At 45.4% G+C, this 10,500-nt stretch overlaps 1 protein-coding gene across 1 annotated transcript in view; it reads left to right on the top strand.

The window, feature by feature from the left end:
- Positions 1-3,396: 3,396 nt before the first annotated feature.
- Positions 3,397-10,500, top strand: part of DAP (death associated protein) — a 42,088-nt gene continuing 34,984 nt past the window's right edge. Inside the window, exon 1 of the mRNA XM_065752066.1 lies at positions 3,397-3,522. Coding sequence (XP_065608138.1) covers positions 3,468-3,522 — 55 coding nt within the window. The 5' untranslated portion in view covers positions 3,397-3,467. The remainder of the gene's footprint in view (positions 3,523-10,500) is intronic.

Below are 10,500 nucleotides of genomic sequence, written 5' to 3'. Positions count from 1 at the left end.
ACCTTTTGTTTTAATGAACAGCTAGTGATATGTACAAGTAAAAATCTATAAACTCAAAGATCAAAGGAAAAAATTCCAAAGAAAACTCTGGTTTTTTATTTGTCTTTTTAACATTTAGCAGAAACTATCATGCTATCCTGAAAATATCACAGAGGATTAGAACTACGTGGAGAACTGATATTTTGATTAACTGACCAAACAAAAGAGAAAAACCAGCTAAGTTTCTCAAGTGGTTTTTAATCTTAAAAAAAATCACAAAATCTTAAAACATCGAAATGAAATGGCTCAACCTTCAAAACAACTGTTTTCAGGTGAAACTATTGTGGATGCATATCAAATTCAGCTAGTTATTTTCACTGACGTTATACTTATCCAGGAGTTAGGCAAAAGCCTATTCACTAAAAAAGTCTTGCCCATCCTGTAAGTGAAAGCAATTTATCATGCTCCTCAGGGTTTACAGCACACAAGTGCACGTGTGCCAGAGATGATGGGAGAAGTTCAGAGAGTTGTAGCTAAGTATTCAGCTGCCTTTTAAGCACTGAGTGACCCTAGATTGCACTACTATAATTTCCCATTGATCCAAACCCAGTAAAGGCTTTTCTACATGTTTTAACATTTTCAGAAAGAACATGAAGCTTTGTTGCATGCCCAAGCGAAAGCACAACAATTTGTAGCCATCTGCTAAGTACAGTGGACTAGTTTCAAAACAGACATAGATTGTGTTCTAATCACAGTTCAACAGACTGCTTATTTTTAAAATAGACTGCTGAGCATACGTTGGGCTGTAGAGCACAAAAATAAGAACCTACTGTTGTTGTCAGAAGTCTTGTGAAGGGCCAAGTGCAACTGGAAATAGCTTCTATAGGCATGCTTCAGCATGCTCTCCTATCTGATCTCTTCACGTGTTGTTTTTGTTTTTAAACTAGCCTTTAAAATCTGTAAAGGGCTTTTTCCCATTTTTCATTTTTTTTTAATGTGGAGTGGAACATGGAAAGCTGGGGTTTTACCTCTACCATTACCAGAAGTAGCTTATATCTGCTTTAAGCTAGAATTAGTAGTAGCTGGAAAATGCTCATTCTTGGCTGCTCTGGATAGCACTGCAGATGCTTGAGATTTCTTTTAGGAGCTCTTATTGATGAACTGAAGAGATGTTCTGTGGAATCTTTCACCACAATGCTCTTATTCTAAAAAAATGCTGGTCTTCAGAACCATTATTCTATATTCTCAACAGTTTGATTTATACACTCTCACAGTGCTTTGGCACTCTGATTTACTGTTTTTCCAGTTGAGACTTGCCTTTGTTCCATCTTCTGAGATATGGATGTCAGTACCAGGTGCGGCTGACTTGGTGAGGGAAGCTGCCCACATTTTGTAAATGCTTTGCCTGTTTTCCTCTCCAGTTGCCCATAGTTGTCATCCTCTAGGCATTCTGGAAGAAATAACAAGGCTGTTAGAAATGACAGAAACGACAACTCCCAGCTTTTTAATGTCTACCACTAACCTCTGTATATACATGTTGGCATAATCAAGAAGGAAACTGTTGCTAAATTAGGGCAATGTCTCTAGCAGAAGGAATGCCCGCTGCCTTAGATTTGACCAGAAATCAATTTCTCCATCCAGGGCCCCATCCAACCTGGCCTTGAACACCTCCAGGGACAGGGCATCCACAACCTTTCTGGGCAGCGTGTTCCAGCACCTCACCACTCTCAGAGAAAAAATTCCCTTGACATCAAATCTCAGTCTCCCTTCTTTTAGTTTAAAACCATCATAAGCTCAGTTTTTGGGGACTCACTTTCAGCACTACAGGCTTGGGGCAGAGTGGCTGGCAAGATGCACAGGGAGAAAGGATATGTGGGTGTTAGCTGATAGCCAACCGAATGTGAGCCAGCAGTGTGCCCATGAGGCCAAGAAGGCCAACGACATCCTGGCTTATGTCAGAAACGCTGTAGTCAGCAGGACCAGGGACGTGATCATCCCTCTGTACTCAGCTCTGGTGAGGCTGCACTTTGAGTACTGTGTTCAGTTCTGGGGTCCTCACTACAAGAAAGGCATTGAGATCCTAAGGAGTGTCTAGAGAAGGGCAACGTAGCTGGTCTGGAGCACAAGTCTTACGGGATCAGCTGAAGGAGCTGGGATTTAGTGTGGAAGAGGATCAGGGGAGACCTGATCACTCTCAGCAACCCCCTGCAATGAGATTGTGGGCAGGTGGGCGTCGGTCTCCTCTCCTAGGAAACCAGTGACAGGACATGAGGGAATGTCCTTCAGCTGCAAAAGGGGAGACTGAGGATGGATATTATGAAAAAAATTCTCAGAATGGTGAGGCACTGGAACAGGCTGCCCAAGGAAGTGGAGGAGTCACTCCCCCTGCAGGTGTTCATAGAATTGCTCAGGTTGGAAAAGACCTTCAAGATCATCAAATCCAACCACAACCTAACCATAGCAACCCACCACTATATCGTGTCCCTGAGCACCACACCCAAACGGATTTTAAACACATTCAGGGATGGTGACTCAACCAACTCCCTGGGGAACCTATTCCAGTGTTTAACAACCCTTTCTGTAACAAAGTTTTTCCTTATATCCAACCTGAATGTCCCCTGGCACAACTTGAGGCCATTTCTCCTTGTCCTGGCACCAGTAAGAAGAGACCAACCCCACTCGCACTGCAATCACCTTTCAGGTATTCAAAGGGAGCAATAAGGTCTCCTCTCAGCCTCCTCTCCCCACACTAAACAGCCCCAGCAACTGAAGAATTACTCCCCATAGGGCATATTTTCCAGGCACTTCATCAGCCTTGCTGCCCTTCTTTGGATCTGCTCCAGCACCTCAATGTCCTTTCTGTTGAGGTGCACAAAACTCCAGGTAGGGCCTCACCAGTGCTGAGTGCAGGGTCAGGATGACTTCCCTAGTCCTGCTCACCACACCATTCCTGAAGGCCATTGGCCTTCTCGACCACCTGGGCACACTGCTGGCTCATATTCAGCCAACTGTCCATCAGTGGTCTTTTCCAACCTTAAATGATTTTATGACTCTATTCCTTAAGTCAAATTTTACGAAAGCGAAGAAAAAACAGCACATAGCGTTTGCGCTTTTGCCGGTAACGTAGTTGGTCATTACAATTTTGAATGGCAGCCTGTTACTGGCACCAGTTGCACGATTTCATAGTGCGTGGAGGAGAATAAAATTAACAAGGAAATAAACAGAAAGCAACAGGACGACATCAGCACACCATCAGCTCGACAACACTCGCTCCACACTGAGGAGCGGAACCGAAGGCGCAGATGCGGGTACAGGGGCCCGGATTCCGCGCCCGCCCCGCGGCGAGAGGAGACAGGGCGGGCCCGCTGCCGCCCCCACCCTCTCTGGGCGCGTCCTGGCGGCGGCCACGTTGACAGGGCGGGCGGCAGGCGGTGCTGGCGGCGGGAGCGGGGTGTGGGCGCGCTCGTGCGGGCGCTGTCAGGGTAAACATGTCTTCGCCTCCCAAAGAGAAAGCCGAGACCCGGGCCGGACACCCTCCTGCTGGTACTGCCTCCGGGTCTCGTCTCTCCGCTCTTTTTCTTATCGCCTTCGGGGCGGGCCTCGGGGAGGGCCGGGGCGGCGGCGGCGGAGGAGCGGGGAGGCCCGAGGGGCGCACGGCGCCCAGCAGCGGGCAGCGCCCGGCCGGGGCTGGGCTCAGGCGGTCTCCTCTCGGCTGCGGCCCCGGCGGCGCGGGTGGGAGGGAGGCGGCTGCTCCGCTCCGGTGCCACGTAGCTGTGTGGCGAAGTCCACGGGCAGGAGGAGGTTCAAGGCTGCTGCTGTTTGCGCTCTGTGTTTGTCTGCTGGGAAGCTCACCAGCTCGCCGGCTTCCGTCCTCTGCTGTGCCTTAGGGCGTGGAAGCGTGCGTGGGCCCCGTCTGGGTCTCGGCCAGCAGCTTGTCATCCCTCCCCGAGCCGCTTGCTGGCTTTCTGTCAGTCTTCCTTCCTCGGCCCCTTGTGCCTTCCTTTCTAGTCAGTCTTTCCCAAAAAGCTTATCTGCTCGAACGTGATTTCAGGCTGCTTCTGACACTTTTAGGTTCTGACCTGGATGCTCATGCATGAGCATGTTGTCCTTGAAAGATGGGGAAGCTCTGAGAGCAACCCCTGGGCTGACAGGGGTGCCCTGACTGCCCAGCACAGGGAACAAGCAGCCTGAGCTAATCACAGCATGCCCTACCATCTGCTAGGCCCTGCATGCCAAACAGAAACACAAGCCGAGAGTTCAGAATGCTCCTTACATCCTTTTTTGTGTGTGTACAGTGGCTCTGGTACTGCGTTAGGTTGAGATGACTGAAGCCCTAAAGTGATGAGCTTTAGTTTTCAAGATGAGTAGGGAAGGAGGCAGGACAAGGTGCTCATTGGCTGAGGCTGTTCTGGCAGTTTCCACCCAGTGCTGCTTGGCTCACAGGAGAGCAGAGCAGTGGTGGGGCATGGGCTGAGCTTTGGTGTGACATAGGTCCATGGACAGGAGCTCCCCTGTGCGGCAGGGGCCCATTACTCATACTGTTGTTCTTTTACACACTGCTCGTTTTTCTTCATCTTGATTACAATATTCTTAAAATAGGAATTTCAGTCACTGTGCCGTAGACTTCTCTTATAGAATCATAGGGGTTGGAAGGGATGTCTAGAGATCATCGAGTCCGACCCCCCTGCCAAAGCAGGTTCCCTACACCAGGTCACACAGGTAGGCATCCAGGCGGGTCTTGAATGTCTCTAGAGAAGGAGATTCCACAACTCCTCTGGGCAGCCTGTGTCAGTGCTTACGACTTCCAGCATTTCCTAGCGGAATAATCTTTTAAGTGTTAAAGTCAAAAATGCTGAAATTCATCAGAATTTGCAGAATCATAGAGAGAGGTGGGTTGGAAGGAACCAAAGAGCCCATCCAACCCCACCTCTCTGCTGTGGGCACAATTTTCACCCACCAGACCAGGCTGCCCAGGATCCATCCAACCTGGCCTTGACCACCTCCATGGCTAGTTAGATAATGTTTTTGTAGACATTTCCAGCTAGCTGCCTTGTAATCTATTTTTTGATATTGTTGCTTATTTGAAGGTTTTGTTTCAAAGCCTGTGTTTTGAATCAAGTGGTTTCTTATTTAAAAATCTCCATAGGCCAGTGTAAAAAATAACAATGCACAGTGCAAAACTGTAATTGGAATACAGTAGGTTTTCCTTGCTATCAGCGTTTCAGCATTTTCTCCCTTTGTAAGATGTGCATCCACATATGAGCTGAAGAACTTGCTCAGCTGTTTACCTTTTAAGATCTTTAGCAACCCTGAGGGTGTCCTGTGAGTGTGCACCAATTCAGCTTTGGAAGGGGCTTGCTGAGTATGCCTATGAGATGAGGGAAGCAGAGGTTTTACAGAAACTTGTAGTCATTCCAGGAGGAGGATGGTTCTGAACTGGTTGGCATAGGACGGTGCCTCTTTATCTGTCATCTTTTGAACACTTTGAAAATCCACAATGAACGTGCTGACTAATGGCAGTTTATATTTACTGTAGAGGCTGAAGCTAGGTTTTAATCCTCTATCCCAAGATGTTTTAGGTCCTTGAATAATAATGTAATGTCATATGGCTGTTTCAACGGAAGTTTTAATAAATCAGGAATTCTGTAAAAAAAAAAAAAAAAAAAAAAAAAAAAAAAAAAAAAGAAAAGAAAGAAAGAAAAACTTGTATGCAATTTGAATTGTGTTCCTGAATAAATAGGGTATTTCTTAGCAAAGCTGTAAGAAGGAGAACTTCATTGACTAACAGCTTGAAAGCTGTGGATTTGCTGCCTATGGTTTTATCTGTAATTAGGGATGTCTTACCCCACTGAGTAATCGCATGCATAAAAGTTAGGAAAGGTTCGGATCGTGAAATTGAACCTGAGTTGACCAACTGATTATATTTCACGTGTACTGTGAGCCCTCACTGACTGCATGCAGCCTGCTCTCTTCCTCTGCATTGATCTTTGCCCACAGGAAAAACAAAAAAGACAAGAAAAACACTTGAAAAAAGAAAGGATAATGAAATAGAAACCTTAAGACCTTAGGTTGGTAACAGGGTACATGAAGTGGCTTTGAACTCCTTTCTGGAACTTAATAAAGCTTAAGTTGAGGCCCTCATATATATCTGTCAGTAAGATCAATGTGTCTGTAATACAATGCTGTGTAGGTTTGTATGGCTTGCAGCAGTTTTTCAACACAGAGCTGTGTAATTATGCTTTTAGCTGTTCATTTCTTCCGGTAGCTACTGCAGATGCGTAAAGCAGGGTGATTGTGGTAATAGTTTATTTATGAAGCTTTACAGTGGATTCGTGAAAATAGTGGCGTGCTTTAGTTCTGCATTAGAACAAATAGCTCTAAGCCAGGATTTCTATGAAATGAAGGTATATAATAACTGACTTCCATTGTTTTGTCAGACACTAATGTATGTTCCCTTAAGCACACAGAAGGGCTTGTTTAAGGTTTCTCTTGGTCTTGGATTTTCATGCATCTTATGATAACAGCTTCCATTATACTGATGTGGTTCATGAGAAATAAATTTCCTATTAATATTTAGCACTATGCTCAAGGTGAACAGGGAGGTGCTGAGGATCTTGGTTAAGCTGTTGATTTCTCAAGGCTCTGAATGGGGTTATTTCAAAAGGTGTCCCCAGAGAGGATTGCCCCAGGTCACAAGGCAGCACCTTGCCTGTCTGAGAATGAACCATGGTCAGAGCGGTCACCCAGTTGCAACGTTTCTGCAGATGGCTGGTGCTTTCTGGACTGGTGTGATTTATTTTGGAAGTCTAAGAGTGCAGCAGTGGGAGGAAAGGGTAAATACGAATGCTTATAGATTCCAGGTCACCTTGAATATGAAGCGGGTTGCTCAGTGCGTTTCCAGGAGATGCCTGGAGTACCTGTACCCTTAAGAAGAACACAGGCTTCATTTGTAGGATAAACAAGGTAGTCCTGTCTGCAGCTCAGAGCAGACAAACTAAGAACTAAAGCTCACTCTTATCCAGTAACTGGACAAAGAGACCTCTCTTCTGCTGTTCCCAGAGTTTGCTGGGAGATGAGCCCCTCTTCATTTCATTTGGTGGTGCCTCATCAGCTTCACAGCAGCCATTCCCAGGTCCCCTGCCCTCACAGGGACCCTGTGCCAGCAGCACTGCAGCCTGAGGTCTGCAGAGTTACCCATCTCAGTACGGAAACTGTTTTGTTCCCAGTCCCAGGGCAGTTGCTGACACCTTCCTGTTTGGAGCATTTATTCCTGGCAGTGTTTTGGAAGGTGGTTTCTCAGTTAAGTCCTTTTTTTCTGCTCCGTGAAGGATCTGAGCTCATATTCTCTTAAGAATAGCTCTTACATGACAAAATCACTGTGGTAAGCATTTGTCAAGCCATGTATTAAAATCCCGGCAAGCAGGAAATAGATGAATCCCCTTAATCCAAGAAAATCTCACAAATGGAATATTATTCCTTCAAGTTGGTACATGTAATCATTTATTCTCTGTCCAACACTGGTGTGTAGCTGGGTTGAAATCTTTTCAAAAGGGAGATGAATTATGGTGCAAAGACATTCTTTCTCAAGACTTTTGAAACTAGATTAGGTATTACTGTGTTGTATTGTGGGTGGCATAGGTGTACCTCAGCTGTATGTATGGGAGTCTGGGGTAAATATTTCACTTTTGCTTTTAGAAATTCAGATAATTAATACCTGCAGAAGGATCTGAATGTGTTAGCTTGATACTCTTGCCAGTGTTAAAGAGAAAACAAGTGGCTGCTAACCTGATGATATGTAATGGAAGAGGAGAGGGGTTTTAGACCAGCTAAATCCTTGGGTGTTGTTCTGGTTCTCTGTTAGATGGTGAAAAGCTGCAGTGTGGGAATGTGCAGGCATTGTCTAGAAATGTTGTTTTGTGCCCTGGCACAAAATGTTGTTTTAGTGCCCTATTCAGCTGATGGGTCTTGCTCTTATTCTAGCTTGTAGACTCTAAGTTAAGTCAAGATGTTAAGAGCAAGACAGTGCTTGATAGAATACAGAGTGTGGGCTCTTAGGAATAAACTTGAGTTTGTAAAGAGTTTGCACCTAGAAAAAAATAAAAGGATTTTGTTATTTCTGTTTCATCTCTAACACCACATATCTTTGTTACCTAATCTTTCTGTCTTTCCCTGTCCTACATGAAACATGTCTCACAAGCTTAAATATTTTAGTTTTATGCTGGAAACAACACAAAAATGGTTAATATGCTTTTTTTTTATTGCAAAATAAGTGGAATAGTTTTGATGGTCTGTAAAAGGTATTTTGTTCCTTATTTTTCTCTTGGTTGCTTATCTTTAGTGTCATTTAACAAAATTATATACTTCAAATATTACACGAAACTTAAAAATCCGTTTAACAAATCCAAAGACCAGACATGTACTTTTCCTTGGGTGTGGTTGCTCTCTCTGTTTTCCCTGATGTAGGCTGTGAAACGTAGCACACAGGGGTGTGTGTTTGCTGCTCTGAAGAACTAAGTTAAGAACTAAGAACCTACCCTATGGTCTTCAGAGATTAGCACTGAGCCTTGATCTCTGTAGCTGGGTAGCAAGTGCCAGCCTCCCCTAACCACAGCAGCGAGCTGCTTCAGCTCCCTTTGAGTCACCCACTCTTGTTCCCTGGCACTGTGCTCGCTCTGTGTGCCATCTCAGCTGAAGCTGCCCATGGGCATTCCACTTTTGTTAACGTAGAGCACAAACTAGTCTGTCTGTAGGTGTTTTTGTTGGCTGCTGTAATGGATTTCTGATGTGGTTACTGATTGGAATGGAACTTCTGGTTCTCTGTGATGCATCCTCTTATATCCAAACACTGATAAAGGTTGGGCAGAAAATGGGTTGAGAGCAGCCCTGAGGAGAATGATTTGAGGCTATTGGTTGATGAAAGATTCAACGTGAGCTGACAGTGTGTGCTTGGGGCCCAGAAGGCCAATCATAACCCTGGTTGCATCAAGGTAAGTGTGACAAACAGGTCAAGGGGGGTGATTCTGCCTCTCTACTCTGCTCATGTGAGACCTCACCTGGAGTACTGTGTCCAGTTCTGGAGTACTTGACACAAGAGGGACATGGAGCAGGTCCAGAGGAGGGCTGTTAAAATGATTAGAGGGCTGGAGCACCTCTCCTGCAGGGATAGGCTGAGAGAGCTGGAGCTCTTCAGCCTGGGGAAGACTCTGGGGGACCTTACAGTGGCCTTCCAGTATTTGAAGGGGGCCTGCAGGGAAGCTGGGGAGGGACTTTTTATAAGGGCATGCAGCAGCAGGCTGAGGGGAAATGTCTGGAAGAGGGTAGATTTAGATTAGATATTAGGAAGAAATTCTTTACTTTGAGGGTGGTGAGACACTGGAACAGGTTGCCCAGCAAGGCTGGAGGTGCCCCTTACCTGGAGTCATTCAGGACCAGGCTGGATTGGGCTTTGAGCAACCTGGTCTAGAGGGAGTTGTCCCTGCCTATAGCAATGGGGGTTGGAACTAGGTAATCTTAAAGGTCCCTTCCAACCCAAACCATCCCATGATGATGTCCCATGTTTGATTGTATTGCAGAGCAATTGTTGAAGCAGAAACCTACAGTATTAGAACAGGAAGTCCATCAGTAGGACCCAGCCTGATGCTCTACTTAATCATTGCGGTGCTATATTCTGGATTTAGATCTTATTTCATATTTCACATAGGTAGGGGAAGATGTGAATGTAAGTGGATTTGCTTTCACTTCTCGATCTGTGTTTCAAAGGAATGCTTTTCGTGATTATGTTATTGCTAAAACTGAACCATGACAAGGATTTGAAATGTGCAAAGTAGAAAGCTGTGTTCTTAATGCAAATTGAGATCTCCTAAAACTTGCTTTTTACTGCACTGTTTGTGATTTTTTTTTTTGTATAAATACTACTATTATAATATTTTAGCTGAAGTTTTTACTTGGAATGACAAATGAGGTTGTTCTGCCTCTCTTGTTTTTTGAGAGTATTTAAAGTTTGTGGCCTTTTGGATTGTAGAATCATAGAATGGCCTGGGTTGGAAAGGACCTCAAAGATCATCTAGTTTCAAACCCCATGCTGTGGCCAGGGTCACCAACCACTAGACCAAGCTGCTCAGATCCACACCCAGCTTTGCCTTGAATGCCTCCAGGGATGGGGCACCCACAACCTCTCTGGGCAACCTGCTCCAATGCATCACCACTCTCTGAGTGAAAAACTTCCTCCTAACATCTAACCTAAATCTGCCCTGTCTTAGTTCCTCCTTGTCCTATCACTATCAAGCCATGTAAACAATTGTTCCCCCTTCTGTTTATATGCTCCCTTCAAGTATTGGAAGGCCACAGTGAGGTCTTCTCCAAACTAAACAAGCGCAGTTCCCTCAACCTTTCCTCATAGGAGAGGTGCTGCAGCCCTCTGGTCATTTTAGTGACCCTCCTCTGGATCCATTCCAAGAGCACTGCATCTTTCTTGTGCTAGGGGCCCCAGGCCTGGATGCAGTACTCCAGATGGCCTTGTTG

Source organism: Cyrtonyx montezumae, unplaced genomic scaffold (assembly GCF_038088225.1).
Source record: "Cyrtonyx montezumae isolate F1298 unplaced genomic scaffold, pur_monq_1.0 scaffold_8, whole genome shotgun sequence".
NCBI classification, from domain to species: Eukaryota; Metazoa; Chordata; class Aves; order Galliformes; family Odontophoridae; genus Cyrtonyx; species Cyrtonyx montezumae.
The sequence above is the reverse complement of the archived record's forward strand: the minus strand, read 5'-3'. Positions and strand labels throughout refer to the sequence as shown.